The sequence below is a fragment of the Aphidius gifuensis genome, linkage group LG1 (genome assembly GCF_014905175.1).
Source record: "Aphidius gifuensis isolate YNYX2018 linkage group LG1, ASM1490517v1, whole genome shotgun sequence".
Taxonomy (NCBI): domain Eukaryota; kingdom Metazoa; phylum Arthropoda; class Insecta; order Hymenoptera; family Braconidae; genus Aphidius; species Aphidius gifuensis.
The window spans coordinates 24,183,356-24,209,646 of record NC_057788.1 but is presented as its reverse complement, the minus strand read 5'-3'; the positions used below and the strand labels follow the sequence as shown (position 1 = coordinate 24,209,646).

The 26,291-nt window shown below is 24.0% G+C and overlaps 4 protein-coding genes and 1 long non-coding RNA gene across 12 annotated transcripts in view; 3 read left to right on the top strand and 2 right to left on the bottom strand.

The window, feature by feature from the left end:
- The window catches only part of LOC122856020 (RNA-binding protein Musashi homolog Rbp6-like), an 88,303-nt gene extending 85,280 nt beyond the window's left edge, over positions 1–3,023 (top strand). For 4 of the 5 annotated variants that reach the window (XM_044157786.1, XM_044157813.1, XM_044157796.1 and 1 more), the window contains 2 exons: positions 1,979–2,219; positions 2,349–2,995. In XM_044157786.1, the coding sequence (XP_044013721.1) occupies positions 1,979–2,219; positions 2,349–2,804 (697 nt within the window). In that variant the 3' untranslated portion in view covers positions 2,805–2,995. Of the gene's footprint in view, positions 1–1,978; positions 2,220–2,348 lie in introns of all 5 variants that reach the window. The other variant, XM_044157776.1, reaches the window with a different exon arrangement.
- LOC122856233 overlaps positions 1–19,793 on the bottom strand; it is a 35,121-nt gene extending 15,328 nt beyond the window's left edge. Inside the window, exons 1-3 of the mRNA XM_044157928.1 lie at positions 19,663–19,793; positions 1,597–1,688; positions 1,450–1,522 (exon numbers count right to left, since the gene is read on the bottom strand). Of these exons, the coding sequence (XP_044013863.1) occupies positions 1,450–1,522; positions 1,597–1,688; positions 19,663–19,770 (273 nt within the window). The 5' untranslated portion in view covers positions 19,771–19,793. The remainder of the gene's footprint in view (positions 1–1,449; positions 1,523–1,596; positions 1,689–19,662) is intronic.
- On the top strand, positions 11,816–12,255 carry LOC122856392. Its single transcript, XR_006374144.1, has 2 exons — positions 11,816–11,935; positions 12,166–12,255. It is a non-coding gene; the product is annotated as an uncharacterized LOC122856392 (long non-coding RNA).
- A 359-nt stretch (positions 19,794–20,152) lies between the features above and the next one.
- On the top strand, positions 20,153–25,732 carry LOC122855487 (dipeptidyl peptidase 9). Of its 4 annotated transcripts, XM_044156897.1 has the most exons (9): positions 20,156–20,260; positions 21,232–21,495; positions 21,585–21,719; positions 21,797–21,959; positions 22,036–22,277; positions 22,359–22,673; positions 22,751–23,891; positions 23,968–24,326; positions 25,621–25,732. In XM_044156897.1, exons 2-8 carry the CDS (start codon positions 21,320–21,322, stop codon positions 24,313–24,315), a joined length of 2,520 nt encoding a protein of 839 aa, XP_044012832.1. In that variant the 5' UTR covers positions 20,156–20,260; positions 21,232–21,319; the 3' UTR covers positions 24,316–24,326; positions 25,621–25,732. The 4 variants fall into 4 exon arrangements, with proteins under 4 accessions (XP_044012823.1, XP_044012842.1, XP_044012813.1 ...); XM_044156888.1 differs by lacking the exon at positions 25,621–25,732 and having other exon boundaries at positions 20,153–20,293; positions 23,968–25,360; XM_044156907.1 differs by lacking the exon at positions 25,621–25,732 and having other exon boundaries at positions 20,153–21,495; positions 21,806–21,959; positions 23,968–25,360.
- On the bottom strand, positions 25,430–26,020 carry LOC122856198 (39S ribosomal protein L51, mitochondrial). The gene has a single exon (XM_044157895.1). It carries the CDS (start codon positions 26,018–26,020, stop codon positions 25,529–25,531), a length of 492 nt encoding a protein of 163 aa, XP_044013830.1. The 3' UTR covers positions 25,430–25,528.
- Between the last annotated feature and the right edge of the window lie 271 nt (positions 26,021–26,291).

Here is a 26,291-nt window from a genome sequence, read left to right as displayed (position 1 = left end):
CGACACTAAGGTTTTATTTGATGAAATAATCTTCTTTTATTTTTCATTATAATAAATCCTCAAATATACCTTGTATTATATATTTTTATATAATTGTTCTTTTAATCACAATAAATATTTAATTTTTTTTTCATACTTTAAAAAATAAATAAATAAATAAATAATTGTAAAATTTAAAATATAAAAATAATTATTTATTATCAAGGAAAAAAAAAGTAATAATATAAATTTATATTTTATTATTCACAATTATTTTCATTGTACTGATAAGAAAAAAAGCTCAAAATATTTATTATGAAAATAAATGTAATGGTGAATTTCGATAAGCGACCCGATCGAGCGTTCCGACAGCACTGCGTCTCTCGCTGACGACGACGACGCTTCCGCACCCCGTTGCCATCATCTAGAACAATTTCCCCCACTATTAAAATTAACCCCGTCGACGACGACGACTACAACGACGATGTCCTGGCAACGGAGGGAGCGCCAAGTGTATAAGCAATATATATATACCTAAATATTGTAAATGTGTGTGTGGTGTGTATGTATTTTTTTTTTTTTTTATATATACAGTGTAGATTTTTAAAGAGAGGGTGAAAGACCACCCAGTCAGCACACGGTTTTGCTAGTGGCATGATGGGGGAGTTATTGGGTGGTTGGGTGGAGAATTGAGGTATGAAAAAAATAAAAAAAAAAAAGAGTGGTGGTGGAGAAAACGAGGGCGAACGCGACACCCCCAAGCGGACAACGAGGCAGTAACTCGAGTTTCTCTAGTCTATGTGTATACATGGGGGTGGGCATTCCATGGATAAAATCTTGGACTGGGTAAAGAGGGTGGTATTGATCCACCAGCTGCGCGTTCTCACCCTCATGACTATCCCTGTGTGCGCGCAACTCAACTATCCCAACAGAGTCCGTCTCAAAGACTTTAACTTGGACCTTTTTTTTATAAATATACATTTTTCTTTTTTCATTTCTTATTTTATCTCATCCTTTTCTTTCAATGTTTTTTTGTTTTTTTTTTATATTTTTTTTATAAAACGTCTTGAAAATGCTTACAGGAGCTATTTTTGGATTTTTTGTTTTTCATTGAATTTATTTTTTTATATCATTAAATATTTTTTATATTGATGAGGTATTTTTATTTGTCAGTATTTATCGAATAGATTTTTGAAAAATTTAATTTATTATTTAGGAAATAAAATAGACAATGTGAAAAGAATGTCTAACTGGTGACACAGAGTATAATTTGATTATTCTCGGTCTCTTGTGTCATTGACATTGCGCCCTCAACACCATCAATACTTGGTATCCACCTACTAGTTTTATATTCACTTATAATTATTTTAAATACAAACATGATACTAACGATAATTAAAAGACTCATATATCAATTATTAATACAAGTTAAACTAAATTCAATTAATTTATAAGTATATTTTTTGTTACCTTGAGTGAACGAGGATATCTAAGGTCAAAAAATTCAGAATCTGATGTCATTTCCCATCTTTGTGATCCTAGCCTAAATAAATACATTATTTTGTATATCATAATTTTAATTTAATCAAATAAATTACATGTAAAAAATTATCTTACTGCACATCAATAGTCGTGACAAATAAACGATGATATGTCCAATAACCAATCATAGCTAAGCCAGTCAATTGAACTGCTATGACTGGAATCACCTACAAAATTTAAATAGTCAAAAATGAAATATACTGAATGATTGTTTATAGTTAATATAAATATCTAATAACAAAATTATCTATAGTTTTAGTTTAGAAAAAAAATGAATTATTTGAAATAATTAACCCTCCTCCTTTATATATAACACAGTATCGATAATAGTGCACTTTTCAGTGTTTTAAAATTAATTTACTAAATATAAAAATCTAAATCATTGTTTATTTTAATTGAAGAAAAAAATGTATATATATTTTGTCTAATATAAAAAAAAATTAATTTGGTGTTACAGCGTTGGCATGGAGGCAGCAAATGGCGCGATAGATCACGACTTTCACAATGCCCTTGTACCGATCAACGGTAGTCATTCAGAAAGTTCAGGAAGAAGTACACCAAATAGTGGTGATCCAGCACCTGGTAAATTATTTGTCGGTGGATTATCTTGGCAAACAAGCAGTGAAAAATTACGTGAATATTTTGGAATGTTTGGCACTGTCACAGATGTATTAATCATGAAAGATCCAGTAACACAGGTTTGTAAATTTTTTATTTCTTTAAATATAGTTTAAGTTATTAAATTTAATATCAAGAAATATATTTATATAATATAAGTATCCAAGAATAGAAGAAATTTATAAGCTAACTTGCGAAAATTTATCCAGCGAAGCAGAGGTTTTGGCTTCATCACGTTTGCAGAGCCAGGAAGTGTGGATAAAGTATTAAAATGTCCAATTCATACATTGGATGGTAAAAAAATTGATCCAAAACATGCAACACCAAAAAATCGTGCAAAACAAGCAAATCGTACAAAAAAAATATTTGTTGGTGGTGTTAGTCAAGATACAAGTAGTGATGAAGTTAAAGCATATTTTAATCAATTTGGTAAAGTTGAAGAAACAGTTATGCTTATGGATCAACAAACAAAAAGACATCGTGGATTTGGTTTTGTTACATTTGAAAATGAAGATGTTGTTGATCGTGTTTGTGAAATACATTTTCATACAATTAAAAATAAAAAAGTTGAATGTAAAAAAGCTCAACCAAAAGAAGCTGTACAACCAGGTGCATTACAATTATGTAAAAGAGTTTACGACCCGATTGCGCACGGACGCGTTTAGCTACAATACAATTCTGGTTACCGTAGCAGCATCAGCGCAGTTGTTGCTGCACAAACTTACGGTACCAGCAAGCAGCAGCTGCTCAACGCTGCTACCCGGCTTCTAAATACAAATGCTGCTGGTATCAGTAAAATCAGCGCAAGTAGTTATCCAGCATTATCAGCATATAGATATGCACCATATCCAATGCCGAACGCGCCAGCGTCGCAGCGGCAGCTGGTTTAACAAACCTGATCAATTAACAAGAATTATTTGAAGAAAAAATGAAAGAGTTCTTCGGACAATGAGGAAAAACAACATTCACAATTATTTATGGTACTTGAAAAAAAAAAAAGGCGTGATTCTCGATGAACAGAAAAAACAAAAAAAAAACCTGCAAGTCTGAATATTTATTTTATTTATTTTTGTTTTCGTCGGTACTTTATAGACATCTTTCACTCATAAAACCGTCCTTTATTCATTTTTCTTTCATAAATCGTACCATTAATGGATCCATGCACGAAATCATGCTGCGTGTTATTTTCGCCATCATTATATTCATTTTTATTTAATGCCATTATTTTTATTTTTTTCAATATACCCTCGGCACTTCATTTTCATCATTCACTTTTTTTTTTTTTTGTTCCTTTTCGGTTATTTATAATCTTAGACATTCGTCAAAATTAGGTAGCAATTATTGTTTCTTAAATATTTCGATTAAATATCTTCTTTTAATTTAAAAAAAAAAAAAAATTTATAAGTCAAGTGGAAAAAGCAATACTTTTGAATACTCCATTCTCTTCCCCTTTGTGTCTCAATTTTTTTTTTTTAATTTTTTTTTTTCTATAAGTCGTGAGAGTATATCATTGGGGAAAGGATAAAAAAAATAAATTTAATACGGAGGATATTTAAAAAAAAAAAAAAAAGAAATAATAATAGTAAATGCGGATATCGACGGGCTGTCAATACTTAATTTATAAGTGTAACTAGTGCGCATATTATATTTTTTTTCAAGTAATGGAAGACAATATTTCTCAGCTCTCCATCGCGTTTAAGAATTTAGCTACGATTTGTATTAATAAATAATTAATATTCTTGAATAATTAATAACACTACGTTAATTGAAAAATAAAATTGATAATAACAATGAAATTTAAGTAAAAAAAAAAAAAAAAACACATGATGATTCATCAGAACTTATTGTATTAATTAACGTGTGCCGGGTTCGCACGTTAGTAACATGACTAGCTATTATATAAAAAATATAAAAATACTCAAATAATTTAATTTAAAAATAAAATAAAAAAAAAAAAAAAAAAAAAGCAACGCTGATGTGAGAGTGCGAAAAAAATAAATAAATAAATCATAATTTATATAATTATAATAATAAAATCCAACATTGAAATGAAATTTAAAAAAATTTTTTTTTTTTTTTTTTTTTTTTGAAATACTTTGATGGAAAATACGTAAGGTTATTTTATCTCGTTGATCGAATTACCGAAAAATTTAAATTTCTACATGTAAAATTTTTTTTCTAAATAAAAAAAAATTAAAAAAAAAAAAATTTAATAAATTAAATTAATTGTGAGTTTTAGTGAAAAATAAATTTACCGGCAAATCGAACAATCGAGAATAATCGAAAATGTGGATTTCGAGCAATAAGTGAATTATAATTTAATATAAATTATAAAAATAAAAAAAAAGCAACTTACGATACGATTACAGTATAAATATTCTATATTATATAAATTATAAATAATAATAATAATTAAAATAACAATAATAATAACGATAACAATAGTAATAAAAATATGATCGAGTATAAACACCTGAGGTTAAAAAAATAAGCTCGAACAAGACAATGCTTTTCTTCTCGATGAACAAAAAAATAAAAAAATAAATAATAATGATAAATAAAACGACAAGTAATATCTCTAGTGATAAAAAAAACTGAAGTTAAGAAAGAATAAAAAAAAAAAAAACGTGCGAGTGATATACAATATAAATTTAGTAATAAGTTAAATGAAAAAAAAAAAAACAAAAATACAAAAAAAAAAAAAAAACAAACATACTGTTACTCACAATGAGTATTATTAATTTATAATTAACACGTATTCTTAAACATTATTATTAATAAAAAAAAAAAAATAATAAAAATACGTACTTATGGTCGTTGCTAAGTGCAAGACCGACAAGAGTGAGAAACACAATTACAAATTGAATGTGAGTCTATATGTGTTGTGAGTCGCGTGTACGAGTGATCGTAAATAGTTTACAAATTAAAACTTAATGAAAAATCTAAAATAAAATAACAAAGGTGATAAGAGAAAAATAAATTGGAAAAATAAATAAAAACATTGACAAGAAAAAAAATTTTCGACAGATACACTACTGATACACACAAACACACTTTTCTAAATTTTCTTTTTTCATTAGCTACAAATTATTTAATTTATCAACAATTACAGAATGAAAGAAAAAAAAATTATTAATAGTTAAAAAAATAAAGACGATTTGTATCTCTCCATTTTGAAATTTATACAAATGATCGACAGTATTGCGTAGTTTAGATAAATATATATTTAGTTTTTTTTTTTTTTTTTATAATGCTAACAATTTTCTTAATTTATAATTATAAAAGTATATAATAATGTTCATTAGATAAAGCATGCTGGTTGATAATTCTCGTAATAATTTTGTTTTTTTTTTTTCTATTGTATCTATATTTTTTTTTTGTTTTCTAAACTATTTGATCAAGTTAAAAAATACCTTTTCCAATCAATTTGAAATGTCGGTGTGACGAGCCTGTAAAAATTGTACATTAACTTACATCAATTAATATTTCACCCTTACATATCCCATGAAAAAAAAAAAAAAAAAAGTGTAGAAGCGAAACAAAGATGCCATCAAATATTGATAATCACAAAATCATGTAAAAAAAAGAAATGACTGTTTGTTATTATTCTTCTGATTGTGCATCATAATTGTTATTGATAATATTATTGTCATAATTATCAACATAATAATTAAAATTAATGGCGAAAGATATTTTTAAAAAAATCATTATACATTACAGAAACCAACTACATCATTTTGGGGGTAGTAAAGTATTATATATATAAAAAAAAATCACATCACATTGTTAATCATTAAAAATTAATTGTTATCTGTCTTTGTACATCTGTTTACACCAGCAGACATTAAAAAAAAAAAATAATAATAATCCCAAAAATAATATGGTGATATTTTTAAAAACACAAAAATAATTTAAATTTCATTAAATATTCATCGAACGTCACGCCCAAATTTCGCGTGTAGGCCATCAGCTAGTTGGAAAAAAAATAAAATAAATTAGACTAAAAATAAATAAAAAAAAAAAAAACGAATGAACATTCACAAGCTTTTTTTTTTTTGGCTGACTGGTGTATTTGTGTGTACAAGCAGAAAAAAAAAAAATAAAAAATCAAATATGAAATGAAAAAAAACGAAAAGACATGTTTAAGAAGTTGAGTTGTACATATATGTACATGGGTTTTAGTTGGTTTTGTGATTCTCTGAAAATTTTCTATCTTAGTCTGTTCGTCCACGGATCGATCGTTCAAATATACACTTGTATCTCGTGAGCATTGCCAAAAGGGAAATGGCTAGGCATCATTTCCCCGGTTATTGCGCGCGTCGGTTTACTTTGGGACACCACCAAAGGATCGAAGACCAAACTCCTCCACTTTCTTCGTGCTTCCATCATATACACAAATTTCATCCCTTACCCTCGACCCCATTATATCCCTTATTGTAAGCTATAAGCTTTTCTTCCGTTTTTTTTTTTTTTTTTCTGTTTTCTCTTCCCATAAAACATTTATTTATTTTTTAAATTCAATTTTAATATTACGAGCAGTGGTAAACAGACTAAGATAAAATTATATTGAGAATAAATATAAATATTATCAACACTATTCTTTTTTTTTTTTTTTTTAATAATCAAATTAATTTGTCTTCTTTTTTTTCTATTGTTTAATTTTCTTTTCTGAACTGAAAGACAATAGAAAAAAAAAAAAAAGATAAAAAAAAATTTGATGAAAATCAAATAAACATACACGCGACTCTATATATATAATATCTTCAAACACAACAAAATAAAAATTAAATTAAATAATAGTTATTTAAAAAATATAAATAAATAAACTTTTAGTTTAGATCGATGCCTAGTGAAATTGCCAATAAAGTAGTCGTTTACAACTTGTAGCTATAACCTCTTTGTGTATTATCCCTTGTATCATCTTTTTTTTTTGTTTTTTTCCTTATAAAAATGAAAAAATTATTTCTGTAATTAGTTGATTTATAGATCTAACTCTTTAATAATATATTTTACAGTATTTTTGATTATTTTTTTATGTTTTTTTTTTTCATCTTTTGTTTGCAACGTAATAAGCCTGTGTCCATTAATTTATTATTATTATTATTATTTAGTTTTTGTTGGTTTTTGTTTGTTTTATTCTTTTAAAGTAGAGATATCTCCGGGCCAAAGTCGGAGCTAATTGGCTTATTAATAATGAGTTGATAATTAGCTCGAGTTAGGGCCCCAGTTGTCTATTTTCCAGAAAACTCGTTTCATGTCGTTCCCTGGTTGGTTGTTGTTTTTTTTTTTTTTAATTAAATTTGTAATTTAATTTTTTTTTAATTATATTTTATTATTATATAACACATAAGTTTTTAATGACTTCTAATTATTTATAAAAAAAATTTATTAATTTATATTCAATCAACCAAGTAACATGACATTGAATTTTTCATTTAATTTTTATATTTTTTTTTTTTCAAATTTTTCTTTTATTTTTTATACTAAGTGATAATTTAAGTTAAAAAATAAATACCAGAAAAAATATTGTGTAGAGCATGCATTAGCTAAACTCTGGCACTTATATAACTGATTGAAAAATAATAATAATAATAATAAAATAAAAAAAAATAATGTAACAAAAATAATTTAAAATTTTTAATTCTTAATATTTTTTATTTATTTATTTTTTTTTATTTAATATATCTAACATATTAAATTGCATTTTATTTTTTTATTAAAAAAAAATAATAATTTATAGTTTATCATGTGTGTGTGTGTGTGTGTGTAATAAAAATAGATGTAATATTAATATTGCTCTACAAATATGAATGCTTACAGGTAATAAGTAGACTCTAGTAATGTTGATATAAAAATACATGATCCTTTTGATTCTTCATACCCGAGTGCCTTAACCATTCTTCGACATTATAAATAATAATATAAATTATTAAAAGAAGAAATTTTCTAAACAATTGGATATTGAAAAAAAAAAAAAAAAAAAACAATGAGTTGTGGATGCCTGATGGCAAGAAGAACTACAATTACTTTGTGTTGAATGGTCATCACCATCATCCATCAGGTAAGCGTTTTATATATTCTCTTTTAAAAACTTGTAATTTGTTCTATTGTTTTTTTATTTTGTAAATTAAAGTAGAATGGCTTTTAAAACAATTATCCCATGATTCCTTGTAAAAAAAAAAAAAAAGACTATTTCCATTTTTTTTTTTAAATTTTATTCATCACTCACGTAGTGTCTTTTTCTGTTTTCAAAAACAATATAGAAAATTGTGGAAAATAAAAAAAAAAAGACACTAATGATGAGGGTAGAATAATAAAATGGATTCATACACTTTCAAAAGATAAATTTTTGAAAGTAAAATAGTAATGCAATTTAAAAAAAAAAAAAACACCTATATCTTTTATTCGTTCAATTTGTTGGCACATTTTTCTTTACTTTATTTAAATTCCTCATTGATTTGTAGATGGGTTAGATTTATAATAATATTATATATATGACTGCAAACGTATGTGTAAAACGATAAAAATATGCTGATAAAATATCCAGAAAAAAAGTGCCAGATGTTTATTAAATAAAAAATAATATTTTATCACATTTTTTTGTAATTTATTGCATGTGTAAAATGAAATAATTTGAATTATTATTAATATTTGCTTTTATTAATTTTTTTTTTTTTTACATATATACATTTGGCATGCAATTTAAATTTAAAAATATTGTGAAAATAATATTTTAGATATTTTTTTTATTGTGTTGATCTTTGCTGTAATTTTTTTTTTTTTTAAATTAATCACTAAAAAAATCTGTTGATCTTTGTATTAAATATTTTGAAAAAAATATTCATTAAATGGAGAGTTCAATTGTCTTAAACAAAAAAAGAAAAAAAAAATTTAGACAACAAAAAAATAAATAATTATCGTTATTAAAAAAAATTTATAAAAAATGATCTAGTAATTTTTCGATGCACTTTGGACATGGGACCTACACGTATATTATCATATATGAAATGTTTTTCATACGTTTCATATAAAACATAAATAAATCATGAAAAATAATAATAATAGTAATAATAATATTAATAATAAACCCGGTGATAATAACCGGTGTCTTGTTCTTCCAGTACAATTATTATGAAAAAGAAAAAAAAAAAAATAATAAAAATGAAAAATTTTTTAAATTCGTAATCAACGGATTATAGTATAATAAGATATAAATATCTTTGATAATTTAATTTGACAAAAAATTCATTGGATTAATAATTAATAATAATTTAATATGTATATTAAATTAATATTTTAAACATGTCTATGTGGTTTTTCTAAATTTTATCAAAATGTCAATTTTCAATAACTCAATGTCTTCTACATATCCATTGAATTTTAACATGTCGATTAAAATTAAATAAATATCATGTGATTAAATTATGAATTATCCAAAATTATCACTGTGCGTATATAAAATAAAATAATAATAAACAAATAAATTAATAATAAAACAAGCCAAAAATAAAAAAATTAAAGAAATTAATTTCTTTCTATTTAAAATGAAAAAAGAAAAAACTTAAATTCGATATAAATAATCATTGTAAATAACGTAATTTATCTATTATATAAATAATATTGATCAATGGAAAATTAAAATACAACTTGAGCTGAATAAAGTTCAAAAAAGAAAATTTTTAATTTATACAAAATAATAATTTAAAAAGTAAAAAAAAAAATCTAGTCAAAATCAAGTGAACATCGTATACATTCCATCAAAATTCCTTTGATCTTTAAGAACTCAAGGCTCAACAAGCTCTGTAAATATATTATTCAAGATCTATTTAAAAACAAAAAAATATAATATTAAAACAGAAAAAAAAAAAATACAAAAACTCAAAAGAGAAAATGAAAAAATAAAAAAAAAAAACGTTAATAATGATAATTAATTATCAAATAAGATATAATATATTTTTTCAATCTCATCCCAATGCTCGAGGCTCATTAATGATCATAATTAATTAATTGATTTAATCACTCAACTTTCCTACTGATAAAAATAAAAGAAAGAAAAATTTTCAATAATTTTTTTTTCCTTTTTTTTTTATCCTTCCAATGACATAAATGTGAGAAATAAAAATTATCCTGTCCTCCATATTTTGTTTTTTTTTTCCATCTTCATTCTCAATAAATTGTCATTCACATTTTCCACTTGTCCAAGAGCATAGAGATTTTTTTTCTGTACATAATAATTAATATTATTATTATAAATAATAATAAAACAATTATGATAATAAAAAAAAAAAAATAACAATAATATATTATAATAAATAATAAAATAAATAATTCTAGTATTTATTCATTGCAAAAAAGTTAAATTAAATCAAGATAGAAAAAATAAAATAAAGCGTTATTTCGATTTAAATATTACACTTGAAAATAAAAAATCTCAGGCAATGGAGTTTCACATACTACTTTATAACTATCTTCCTGAATAAAAAAAAATAATAATTTTTTTTTTTTTCATTTATTTTTTTGTATTTTTTAAGGCAAAGTGAGACTCCTCAAAGCCTCCAACTGACTTAATAGACTGTAGTGGGTAGATATGATATATACGTATATATCTTACGTGATAATAAAAGGAAAAAAAAAAATAATTAAAAAAAAAACAAAAAAAAAAAAAGGTAATTTATAAGTGAAAAATAATATCACTAGATTGTATGAGTAAAATATGAGAAAATCACATTGGTAGTTGTTTATCACACACACGTTAGTTTAATCAGATGTGCCATTTTTTGTTCAACTGATTTTTGTCTATCCCAGAAAAAAAATATAAATAAATAAATAAATAGATATATATTATAAAAAAAAAAAAAAAGGAAAAAAACTTGACATTAAAATTATCGATAGTCTGAACTCTAGTCATTTTTTGATTTTATAAATTTATTATTTCATTTTAAAAATTGTTTTTTTTTTTTCTGGGTTAAACAATATTGAATATTATTCCTGGCATTGTGTAGTCACATATTTTATTTATAATTTGAATTGTTTATTATTGTAATAAATAATATAATAATTTTATTTTAGTTTATATATAATAATGTAAAGGGTTGATGATTGTGATCTTGTGATCAATTAATTATATTTTTATTTATTTATTATTATTATTTTTCATTATAAAAAAGCTTCGATTTTAGTAATTAATAATAATAATATACACACCCTTAAATATTGCATTAATCCATGAGCAACAATATTATTCATTTAATTTATTATATCAATTTAATTAATAAACAATAATTATTATTATAATAAAATTCATATTATTCCATTTATTGTTTTTACAATATGCTAATTAATATCGTTGCTTTTTTTGGATTATTATTATAAATGTAATATCAAATAAAGTTATCCTGAATTTTTTTTGTTGAAACAGCTAGATAACCCAATCCAATTGTAATACAATGTGTAGTTTTAAAACGTAATTTACTTTGTGAATTTATTATTAAAAAAAAAAAAAAAAAAAAAACAAATGAAATACAAACCACAGTAATAATATTAAAAATAATTATTAATCATATAGTAAAAAATGAAAATAAAAGTATGAATGATTATAAAATACACAATTTTTTTTGTTTTTGGTTTTACGGTGAAAAAAAAGTCGTATGATGGAGCATTTAAAATTTTGAAACAAAAAAAAAATAAAAAAAATAGAGTTGGTTAATTTATTGAAAATATAAATAAATAAATATTAAATTATTGGGAACAAGTTTAATAAAAAGCTGAATGATACGACCACCGTTTAATACTACAGGTAAACTGGTTTTATTGTACCTGTTGTTGTTGAATATAAATTAATTAAAAAATATTATTATTCCATGCTATATAATATTGCTTGATATATTTAACATCAATACACCTATCCTTTATTATTTATTACATTGAATTGAAATGAAAAAAAAAATAAATAATTAAAGTTATTTGAGTTATTGATGCTTTTTTTTTTTAAATTTTAATTTGATATTAATTATTATTTATTTGTAGTGATCCACATGAAGTAGAGGAGTCAAGTAGTAGTTACATACAACAGCAAAAATGGACTATGTCACATACTTGTCTTATTATATTATATTTTATTTTGTCCAGTTTTTTATCCTTGCCTTATCGTAGCTTACGATGATGTTGCTTCACCAGAGAAAAAAAAAAAAATATCCACATGGCCATGAGAAGAAAAAAGAAAATGAGACGGAAAAAAGAACAAAAAAAAACGACTTTATCCAGAATGAGGGTGAGCCAAAGTAGCAAACGAAATAATAAAAAAATAAAAAAAAAAAAAAAATACATTGGCACAAGAAGAGATGAAGCAAAGTACTGGGATTTCCAAGTTGGATAGGATGCCTTGAAGAATGGTAATAGTTGGGTTACGAACTACATCTTAGTAAAGCAATTCTTTTTCGATTTCTTTACTCCTCAACTTATCCAATATAGTGAAATATTTTCTGTCAAGATAAAAAAACCAAAATCACAAATGGACGAATGAAATAAATTTTTTTATTTTGTATATCGATTTTAATTTAAATATCGTAATGGCACTATTTAAATAGTATATATTTATTTATTTATTATTTATTTATCATTTATCAATTTGAAAAATAATATTATAATTATATTACAGTGTATATATAAATTTACACAATTAATTAGTTGCTCATGTGTACTTTGCTGTAGTTATCATAATTTGACAATATTTGCTATTAGTATCTTTCGTTTATTCAAGTATTTTGTCTTAATTTTTTTTTTCTCATACAAATATTCCTTAACTAGATTTTAAATAATTATATTAATATCTTATCGAATAACAACGACAAAACATTTTATTTATTTTATTTATCTTGATAATAAATTGGCCATTTTATTGTAGAATTAAACTAAAATATCGACTAACAAGGATCAAAGAAAAAATTAATAAAAAAAAAAAAAATATTAATAACAAAGATTTATTTTAATACGTTGGATAAATATGAAAAAAAATTAAAAATGATTCATAAAAATAATAATGTATGAATGATAAAATTTTTAGTCATGATGACAATAAATGAGCGTTAAAATAAAAATCAAAATAATAATGATTGTAATTAAGGTAAAATTAATATTAAAAATAAAAATTCTTTATAAATAATATACATGATATATTTATAAGTATTAGATGAAAAATATGTAAGTGCTTTTGTATGCTTAACCAAGTACAAAATGTATATATATATAAGTCAAAAATAAATATAAATTCGTGTGTTAATAATTATGGAAAAATAAAAATGAAAGACAAAAAACAACAAGATAATAATAAGCTAAAAAATTTAAACAACAACAAACTATTTATCAAAAAAAAAAAAAAAATATCAAGAAAAAAAAAATTGTATTGATGAAATATTTTTATTTTCAATTGTGTTATTTTTATTTATTTTATTTAATTTTTATTTTTTTCATGTTTTAGTTGAAAGCAAGTGTGGATTTGACATTCAGTCTTAATAAAAAAATAATATAAAATGCCAGATAAGACAGTTTAATCTGGCCGTTGAGGATTTTTACAATGTACCTTTCTATTACCTTTCTACTATTCCCATATGAAAGTAATTTGATTTATAAAAATTGAAGAAAAATATTTTATATGATTTTCAACAATCATCAAATAAATTTGATTTATCAAAAAAAGGTAATTATAAAATTATTTACAATTTAAAAATTTAAATTAAAATATGATTTTATTTTTGTTTTATGAAAAAAATTTAAATAAATAAAATTATACATACGATTTTTGATTTTTTAGATTGTTTATCAAATCAATTGAGGGGTGGTAAACATGGTGGAATATAAAAAGATTGAATTAATGTAAATTATGTTGTTTGTTTTTTTTTTTTTTTTTTTTTGTCTTGATAAAATGATGTAAATATGAAAATGACATTGAGATATCATTTGAAAGTTGTGATGATAAAGTGTATAGAAGAGAGGGTAGTTAGGGGAAAATGGAAAAAGATGGGTGTGACGAAGGGATCCAAGAGAAATAATACCAGGCTAACTCGCTAGGAGGCCAAAGGATCGATATTTTGAACCCCTGGGGCACCGATCACAATTCTCAAAGGATTTTCTTTATATCATTATGTATAGTATGTCATATGCACACACTGCATACCTTTAAATTTTTATTAACTTATTGTCTTGGCTCAAAAATAATTAATTTTCAATGGAAAAGAAGAGAAAGAAAATATGTAGGTTTGAATATCTCATTAGTAATATTTTCTATATATTATATAAAAGTAAAAAAGCTTTTTTGTATTTTCAGGATCATCATAAGTAAGTGCAATTATTGATTTTAGTTTTTTTTTTTGTCATTTTTTTTTTATTCTTTGATCGCAAGAAAATTCACCATAATCAGAATCCAATTTTTTCCAGAAGACAGACTCTAGAGAAATGATAATACATTATTCAGAGACAGAAATGTCGCGAATACATAAATCCTATAAATCTCATAGAACTTTCAATCCCTTTCCCTTATTTCTTGATGAATTCCATATTTTACATTTATAAAGCCCTCATCTTATCAAAATATTTTAGCAAATTTTAATCTATAATTTTTTTTCATTATAAATATAATTTAATAATTTAAATTTTGATAAAAAAATTATTTAAATTATTAAAATATTTATAGTAAAATTTAATAAATTATTACAACTTGAAATAAAAATTGTCCTTCAATTAAATATTAATTGTAGATATTTCAAATACAAAAATAATAGAACGATAAAAAAAAATGATAATTAAAAAATGCTAAAATAAAGTAAAAAAAATTATAATGACAATGTTTATATGAATACTAATAGAGTGTCTGTTTGAGAATTGAGGTAAAAAAAAAATATGTCAGTATATAGGTTTCATTTTGGCGATGATATTACCAAAAGCAGATAAAAAAACGCGACAGTAACATTATCCGTTTATACATACTATCAAGCCCTTCAATAAGGGTGATAGACAATGAGGCATGTTGAATGCCTAAAAATATGTACATAGCCTATACATGTTGACATTATTTTTTTCAACGACCCTCATTATTATTATTACTTTTTTTTTTTTAAACTTTACACAAGTATGTTTTTATTTCACTCATTTTTACTACCGTGTAATTAAAATAATTATTTTTTTTTTTCATATATATATATTTTTTTGTAAATTTATTTATTTTTTCTTTCCTTGCTTTTCATATATATATAGTATATTTATATTTATTTAAATATGATATGTAAGGGGGAATAGAAAAAAAAAAATAAATAAATATAAAAACATAGCTTTTTCAGAGGGTAGGTTTAATTTATAATATTATAAACGAGTATGCTTTATCTTGGATCAAGACGTGTCGTGCGGACTCAACATTGCACGCGAGAAAAAAAAAAAAAAAAAGAACTTCGACCCAGAAAAACTTTTCAACCCTCTTCTCGTGCCCTTATCCAATAGCCGTCTACCATAATGCTGTAAAATTCTCGTGAGAAGTAAATCGATCGAATCGGTGAGGGTTTTAATTTTTTTTTTTTTTCTTTGTTCTTGCGGCAATTTAATTAGAAGTAGCTTTTAAGTGAACCCTTTTTAGCCCTTGATCCATGACTTTTCTGCTTTTTTTTTTTTTTTTTTTTTTATTAATTTTCTATGTACAAGTTATTTTATTTTATTTTTTTCGATTTAAACAATTAAATGAAAAACACTTGTTTCTATTTAAATTCACGAATATTTTATTAATTTTAATTGACAAAACAAAAGTATACTAAAATCACATGTCTTTTTTATTATAGAGAAAAAAGAAAAAAAAATTAAAAGGATTCAGGGTTATATTTGAAATGCGAAAGACGAACTGAACGAACCAAGCCCACGTATTTTATTCACGTGTTCCAACTTTTTCACAAGCATCTCAGTTACTCTTTTGAGCTTTTTGAAACCTCACGCTTTTGCAAACTTTGGACCAAGCTTACATAATGCAGCTGGTAATATTGAATATATTTTTTTATTTTTTTATTAGTTTAAGTGATAAGAAAATTCTCTTGAAGCTTCTTTACAACGCTTGTTGAATAATACTACTTGTTTTTTTTTTTTTTTTTTTTTTCTTTGCATAGTAAATACCAGAAAACTTTATGTGATTTTTATTTTTTTTTCAATTTTTTATTTAAATATATATTTTTTCAAGTAATTGATTTATAAATACAAGTCTTGTTTAAATACAATTTTTTAAAAATATTTTATATTCGCGGAAATCAATTGTAATTTAATTTTACATTTGATTAATTTAATCTACCTCATTTCTCTTTTTTTTTTTATCTTCAATCTTGTGAAATTATTGACCCAGAATATATCTACCACAATTTACAATCCATTTAGAATCCGCGGGGGCTATTTAAATGACTATTCCCTCTCACATCTCCTCACTATTATTTTTATGTAAAATTTCCACTCTCTTGAAATTTTTTTTTCCAACCAAATGCACATTCGTTGTAGTCACTGGGAGTCAGCCATTAACTACACTAATCCACCCCCCATGAACAAAGAGAGTTCATTCACATTCTCACGATCCTATACCATCAAATTTAAGGGGGCTAAATTTGCAAAATAATAAAAATAATATAGAAAATAAATTAAAACAAAATCAAAGTATAAAAGAAAAATATATTTTAATTTAAAAAGAATAATAAAAAAAAACTTGGTAATTTAATTTTTCATAGCCTAAAGGCTAAAAATTAATTTTTTTATTTAATGGAGTATAAAAAATTTTGTAATTCAAAAGATAATATGTCTGTAAAAAGATTCGGTTTTTCTTTTATATCAGTAGATAATTTAAAAATTACTGAGAGAAACAAAAAGTTGATTAAAATTGATATTTTTTTTTTTTTCAATTGGCTTATTTAAATTTGACAAATATTAAATAATAATTCAAAAAAAAAAAATAAATAAATAAAGTCAACTGTTACAAGACAGGTTATAAAATTGCATTCACCGTATGTCAGATACGTGCCTATAAAAATTTTATCCCTTGAAATACTCTTTACCACTGTACGTGTTTTTTCAACCCTCATAGATCTGTCTGGGATAAATAAAATATTGTCTCAGTAAACCGTCCAGTCTGTCTGCAACTTTATGCCACCCATGAGATCGACCCTATACTACTATTCCCTTACTACCAAATTTTCTGTACTCTCATTCCTTCAAAGAAAAAATAAATATAAAATAAACAAAAAAAGATTATATATATAAATGTACAACAAAGGAAAAAAAAATATATATAAAAGTAAATAGAAAATTCAAGTCTTCATTAGCATCAATTACTAAATTAATTTAATTTTTTTTTTTTTGCACTCATCTTTTATATGCACGATACGAGTAAAATATTTTATCAGCTAATTACAATTTTTTTTTTCTTTTTTTCTTTCCGTCATTGATGTTTTTTTTAACATCAAGTAAAAATTTCTTTTGATCATGAAATTTTAAAATTTTTTACCTTTATTATTTTTTTTTTTAAATTTAGTCAGTGCATTAAATTTTTGATTGAATTGTGTTATTGATCATGTGGCTATAGTTGGTTTAAATGAACACAAGTATTTTAGTTTTATTTTATTTAACCAATACATGTGTATATACGTGATAAATAATCATGTACATAAATTATACACAGATGGACATTATGTGACTTGCATTGGCAAAAAAAAAAAAATAAATAGTGGAGAAAGAGTGATGAATTGGTGGTATAGGGAAAAGAGACTTGCAATATTATCAAAAGCTGCCTCATACTCACATTATTTGAGAATATAAATGTAGGAGTGTTTCATATTGAGAATGGCATTTGAAACGCACCCTTTTTTTTTGCTAGATCGAGTTTTGAAATAGTTTTTTTTTTTTTTTCCTTAAATTTATTGTAGTGGTCTTATGAAGCTGACAGATAAATAATGGATATAATATTTTAAAAGAAATTGAGGTGACAAATAAATAGATAAAAAAAAAAAATATATATAAAATTGATATCATTAATTATTTTACTATGTCATAAACAAAAATCAATATTATATTTACATTTTACATGACAATTTGTGAATTTTATTTTTTAATTTATTTTTATTTTTAATCTTTATCAAATAGCTCATTAATATTACAGAGTATATAATTGACCTAAATAATTATAATATGATAAAATATAAATTAGATAATCAAATGAGTTTATAATTTGGTAAAATGTTGTTTAATAAAATTGTTATAGGTGTGTCTGGGTCAAATATTCACGAATAAATATATAAATGGCTTACAGTCACGGTAGCTAGAGTGAATGCCAAAGAGGTAAATTGCCAAGAATATTGCGGGCGTCAACCGTGACCCTGCTGATGTGTTGCTGTTAGTAGTCAGACACGCGCATCAGAATAATTTTTAAATTGTGTACAGTTAATGTGACCTCACATAGCCCTCAAGTCCAAATACACTGATGATTAATTGGGATTGCAGAATGAGTCAAGAAGTAAATTGATTTAATTGAAAATATATTTTACAAGTGTGACTACTCTTTTCAAACATATTCTCCGGTTCATTCGGCGTCCCAGTCGGGTTTCTTCGAGGCCAACAACAAATTCCGATCCAAAAAAAAAAAACAAAATCTAAATAACCATATAATAACAAGATAGAACAAAATTTTTTTCATCTTGTTATTATAAAAATAATATAAATGAAAAATCTTTATCACGTATATGGAGAAGTGAAAAATAAAAATTAAATAAATTTTTATTGATGTGTTGTCCAGGTATTTGAAAATACTGTCTAACAGGATTCCACGCAAGTAGTATAAATACATCTGTAGTCAGACACAAGCGCGCGCGCATATATCAATGGTATGTAAAAAACTTTTTCATGTTTATAAAATCCTGATAACAAAATACGTCACCGAGATTTCTTCGCGACGTATTTCAACATTCTTTTCTCACAATAATACATCTTCATTACTTTTCTTTATAATCACGACACTAACATCATCTTATTTTTCAAGAAAAACAGATATAACTTGTTTTTAAAATTCAGAAAAAAAAAAAGACTAAAAATAATAATAAATAAATGAAAAAAAAAAAATCTATTATTGGTAAATGGTTTTTTTTTTTTTTTTTTATTTGATTTTATTTATTTTTTATTTTATCTACACTCATATATATATCTGTGTATTCTATCCTCCCTTGATATCAATTTTTATCGAAGCAAAAAACGGTCGATAAACGAATATACAATATAAAAGAGACACAATAGAATATACATGTATATACATATAAAAATTCATGAATAAAATAAAATTTAAATGAATGGAAATCGTTTTTTTTTTTTTAATGAAAAAAAAAAAACTTGATGTACTTTTTAAATTTTACCTTGAGACTGGATGTGAATTAATTTAATTACTGTAAATTAATTATCCCCATAATTCATAATACGAAAAGTATTTTATAATTTATTGAAAAAAAAAAAAAATTTTTATAAACTCACCGCGTAATTCTTTCGTAACTGTGATATTGTATATAATTTTGATTTTAATTGTTCAAAAATTGGTTTGATAACATGAGGAGGACATGGAATAGTTTCTTTCTTTCCCATTTTTATTATTATATAACTAATGAAAAAATAAATAATAATTAAATTCACAAACTATTTATTTAAAAAAAAACAATATGAAGTTATCAAATTAATATTATATATTTTTATAACGACAGTTACTTGTCTTATTTTATTTTTTCATATTATTAAATATTTTAATTATAATTAAATCGTTATATTTTTAAATTTAAAATACTCTTGTGGTTGATGCACAAACTAAAATTGAACGTACCATCAAACAATAAAATAGTAAAGTTGATAATATAGAAAATTTTTTTATTTTTTATTTCAGGGCAATGCCGCAAATGACAGAGTGTCGCTATAAAAAGTTCATATACCCCATTCGAGAGAAAAAAAAAAAGAGAGTATATATATAAAAAAAAAAAAATATTTATACATATAAATTATATATACAAAAATTTTTATCGGTATAAAGTGGCAAAAAGGGGCCCCAGAAAGTAGAAACAAGAGAGACACCCACTGTTATTCGGTACGGTCTATTTTTAACGTTACATTTAACAAGGTAACGCTGCATTTTTTTAATTTTTTGTTGTGCAAGATAATAGACTGCCAATCCAAACGTTTGTGGCTCCAAATTGATAAAATAATAATAATAATAAAATTAATAATAAATGCAGATATAAAAAGCAGTTTATATATGTGAAGTTATATTTTATATTACAACAAATTAATCAATTTGTTTGAAGATTGCCGGATAAACAAATAACTAATACTAATATAATAAAAATAAATAAATATGAGTTGTCATGCTCCGTTGTTGTGACAGTTCGGAGTTGGACTAGAGGATTACACATTACTACATCTTCTATGTCAGTCTATTTTATTTCATCGTGGAATTTTAAATAAATTAAAAGAAAAAAAAAAAAAACGCTGACGCCCAATGCTTATGCACAAAGTTTAAATATTTTCATCATCAAAAAAAATTTTTTTTTTTGAACTAAAGAGAAAAAAGAAAAAAAAAACAAAAAACAAAAAAGGTGAACGGGATGACTCATGATATTTTTATGTTTATATTATTTAAAGAAAAATTATTTTTCATTTAACAAAGTGAAAGTACACGTTTTAACCTCAAAATAAAAAAAAATTGAGTGAAATAAATTGTTTATTAAATTTATTATTATTTAAATAATAATAATATTTTAATGTCAATGCATAAGGGATTTAAATTTGGAGTCAGATACTTTGGAAATCAGTCAAAAAAGTGGTGATTCAAAGAGTGTAGCATAAATAATTGTTTTTTTTTTTTTTTCATTCTTTTTTGGATTAAAAATTAATTTATTGTTTGGATTTTTTTGTTGTTTAAGAAAAAGAAATATTTATTGTTTTATTTAGATTAAAAAAAAAAAAATAAAATATTGTCATTGTAGTTGGAATATTGTGAATGAATCTAAGATAAAAAAAAATGGGTGATTTAATAGAATTTTTTTTCGAAAATTTCAGGAAGTCTGTGACTTCCCAGGTGAATCATAACTTTCCAGTTGATACAGAAAATTTTTTAACTAAAAAAATTGATATATTGGATAGAGTTATGGATACCAATAAAGATGATGGTGATATATCTATACTAGGAAATCCAGTACAAAATAAAAAAAAATCATGGTCTGAATTACGTGGTGTTGTTTGTGAATTTCGTAGAAGATTATCTGGTGTTTCTGATGGATCTGTTCCAGATGCAATAACATTTAGATCAATGCCAGATGGAAGGTAATTTATTTAATTCAATTTTTTGTATAAAAAAAAAAAAAAACATATCAATAGATACATATATAAAATGTTTTTTGTTTTTATTTTAGAACAAGAATTTATTTTTTGGGAACTCCAAGTAATGGTTGGGAAACAACATTACTTTATGTTGACATTGGCATATCAGATACATCAAATTCATGTAAATTAAATTGGCAGCCAGTTATTGAAGCAAATTTTCAAAGGTAAATTTTAATTAGTTAATTAATTAATTGTTTATATTTATAAAAAGTATAAATTTTAAAATGCTAATTTTTAATAGTGTTTCTAGTGCCAATAGATTATCAAGAGAAGAACAACTTTTATGGGAAAGAAAAAGACTGACAACTTGGGGAATAACCAGTTATGAAATCCACTTAGAAAGTGGTAAACTAGTTTTTCCAGCTGCAAGTAGTCTTTATCAATGTCTTGATACTGGATTCACGGTAATATTATAAATAAATTATATTTTAAAAATTATTAAACTATTATTATTATTATTATTAATTTTAATTTTTATAGCCTGGACCACTTTTTCCATCGGAATTACGTATTTCAACACCTGGAGCAAAATTATGTCCTCAAATATGTCCTTGGGATGGTGCACTTGTTGCTTATACGTGTTCTGGTGATTTATATGTGTCACATTTAATAACAGGATCATCAGTGAGATTAACATATTCAAGAAAAGGTGGTAAAAGTCTCAGTGAAGATCCTCTTACTGCTGGTACTCCTTCATATGTCATGCAAGAAGAATTTACAAGGTATTTTTTTTGTTTTTTTTTTTTTTTGGCTTTTTAATTTATTATAATTATTAAAAATTTAATAAATACATTTATAAATAGATATATTGGCTACTGGTGGCAGCCAAAATCAACAGATGGAATTTATAGAATTGTCTATGAAGAAGTTGATGAGAGTGATGTTAAAATTTTTTGTTTTCCATCATCGAGTCTTAATTCTGGTGAAGTTGATGAATTTAGATTTCCACGTGCTGGTGCATCAAATGCTAAGAGTAATTTAAAAATGGTACAATTTCGTTTTTCTGATGCACTTCAAATAGTTGATATTGAAATATTAGAATTACAATATCCTTTACATACAATGTTTCCTTGGATGGAATATTTAGTACGTGTTGGATGGACACCAGATGCTCAATAGTATGTTTATTAAATAAATTAAAATAATTGCCTAATAATAATATGATAATGATAAATAAATTTTTATTTGTTTTCAGTGTTTGGGTACAACTTTTAGATAGAAAACAACAAAGAATTGAATTGGTACTAATATCAGTTGATAATTTTTGTGAACCACCACCAAATATATATAATTCAGATAATAATTATACACCATCAGCATCAAGTGTACAAGTAATTTATTCTGAACAAAGTACAGTATGGATAAATGTTAATGATTTATTATATTTTTTACCATCTGATGATTCAAAAAAAATTAAATTTTTATGGGGAAGTGAAGAAACAAAATATATGCATTTATATTTAATAACATCAAGTATAGCAGGTTTAAATAATGACATTGAAGAACCACTTGATAGAATGGATAGTATTTATTTACAACCACGTGTTATATCAAAAATAGCAATAACAACTGGTGAATGGCAAGTACTTGGTAGAAAATTATGGGTTGATGAAATTAATCAAATTGTTTATTTTACTGGTTTACGTGAGGGACCACTTGAACAACATGCATATGCTGTATCATTAAAAAGACCACTTGAAATAAGATTATTAACAAGACCAGGACACAGTTATAATAGTTTATATTTTAATAAATTATGCAACATAATGGTTGCTGTATACAGTTCAATAAATACATTACCAACATGTCAAGTATTTAAAATATCACAAACAGATTGGACTGTTGATAGTATTATATTGTCATCAGTTGGTTATCTTTTAGAACCAGCAATATCTGATACTGAACATTTAGCACCATCAATTTATGCACATAAAATATCATCTGGTGATACAATATATTCAATGGTATTTAAACCTCATAATTTTCGACCTGGTATTAAATATCCAACAATATTACAAGTATATGGTGGTCCAGAAGTACAATTAGTATCAAATACATTTAAAGGAATGCGACATTTAAGAATGCATATGTTAGCATCACAAGGCTATTGTGTTGTACTTATTGATTCACGTGGATCACATTATCGTGGTCTTGTATTTGAAAGTCATATTAAAAGAAGAATGGGAACAGTTGAGCTAAGTGATCAAGTTGAAGTATTAAAATTACTAGCTGATAAACTTGGATATATTGATTTAAATCGTGTTGCATTACATGGCTGGTCATATGGTGGTTATTTAAGTCTTATGGGCCTTATTCAATATCCTGAAATATTTAAGGTAAGTTATTTTTATTTTTTCATTATTTTTCAAACAAATTAAAATTGTTTATTTATATTTATATAATTAATTTTAGCTTGCTATTGCTGGAGCTCCAGTAACATGTTGGAATTTATATGACACTGGATATACTGAAAGATATATGGATTTACCACAAAATAATTACAATGGATATGTCAATAGTTCTGTATTGACATATGTTAATAAATTTCCAGATGAAGAAAATCGTTTATTAATAATACATGGTCAAATGGATGAAAATGTACATTTTTTTCATACAAGTGAACTTATTAATGCACTTGTTAAAACTGGTAAACCTTATCATCTTCAAGTTTATCCAACTGAACGACACAGTCTTAGAAGTTTAGGTGCAACAAGACACTATGAAACTACACTTTTGTCTTTTTTGCAAAATCATCTTTAAAAAACAACTTGGTAAAGTCATTCATCAAGTAAATTTTTCTTTTTTAAAAAAATTGAAAGAATAAATCATCATTATATTATTACTATATAGAAATAATAGTAATGTCAAATAACTGCCAATCAAATTTTTACATGTAAATAACTCAATATTATGATTTTTTTTTTTTTTTTTCAATACCGCTTTATAAATTTTTAATGTTGATGATGATTTGCTTTTTTATTTGAAAAATAAAAATAATAAGTATCAATATACTATGATAGTGATATTAAAAATTTTGAATAATAAATATTGAAATAATCAAATCAAGTAATCATTGAAAATGATTTTATACAGTATTACGATACTGAAATATAATTACAATGAAAAAAAAAAAAAAAATTATATATATTTAAATTGTATCGAGACATTTTTTTTTTTTGTTGCCATAATAATTGTTGATAGTTTATTCTTCAATTGAGAATAATCAGACTAAATAATCAATTAATTATTCAATTTTTTTTGTATGACTCAATAATATAAAATTGGGTTTTGCCTTTATATTTGTTTATAATGATTCTATAAACTAATAGATAATAAGTTTTGTGTTTACGTTATTTAACGACAAGTCAATTTTAATCAAATCATAATAATGAAGAAAGAAATAATTAATCAGATTTTAATAAGCTTTATATATTATTTTATGCATAATTTCTATGAGTGACTATTAAAATCAACAATAATCACTATACTTTTAATCGTTTATCTTTTTTAAATTTTTGATTACATCATCATGTACTTATATGACCTTTTATATAATTTTTAAATATATTTTTATGTTTTTTTTTTTTTTTTATTTTTAACTTGGTCATGTATATATATTTTTCAAGGACCATAATGATTTTTGAGATATTAATATAAAACAGAAATGAAAAAAAAAAAAAAAGATAAAGAGAAAGATAATTAGTTACGAGTATTAAAGTGATAAAGTATTTTTTAATTGGCATTCATTGTAAAAAAAAAATCAATCGTTCATTTGTTTTTAATAAAAAAAAAAATTATTAATTCAATAATGACAATTACTATGTTATATATTATAGTGATATTATGATATTTAAGGTTTTTTTTTTGTGTTATTTTAAGCCAGCCAGCCAGCCAGCAAAAAAGAAGAAAACTTTTGATATATAATTAATTTGTTTTTGATATTTATTTTAATATATATATTCGAATTAACAATTTATTGACGATAATTCATATAAGTTTTAGTTTTACGATTAAGATAATTGTAAAGATATTTTATACGTTTTTTAATGTCAATCCATCTTTTAGGTCTTGCAACAGGCATTATTCCTTTGGACCATATTTTTTCCTTTCTCAATAAAACTTGGAATTCATTACCTGAAACACCTCGCAACCATGCTGGTGTTCTGTATATGATTTTTGTTGGATGAAGATTATCATCACCAAGAATATCAATGTAATCATTTTGACCAAATAATGCACGTCTTGGGCTCCATGCATTTTTTGGTGCATACAATGGCATTGTTTTATATGCTTCTTCACTTTCACGTGGCAATAATCCACGAATATCAATTATATCCTTTTCACGAAAACGTCTTATTGCTGGACCATTTTGACGTCTCTCTTCAAAATAACGAAAACGAACTTGTGTTACTTGAGGCAATCTTGGTACGACACATGATGATAATATTCTTCCTGACCACGACATTTTCCTGAGAAATAAAAATAATAAGTGAATAAGTGAATGTCACAGTGTGGATAGAGTTATGTATATTTTATATTTATTAATAACACTTAATTTAGTGGAAAAGAAACAGTTTAATTAGTTCATACACAATTATTATAACCTTAAAATTTTTAAATGCCACTGTGTATAAATTAGTTATGGAAAGGAATGATTGAAAACAAAATGAATCTTATAATAAGTATAATCAAAATATTATACTAAACTTACGGTATTTTGTTTCAATATTTATTTC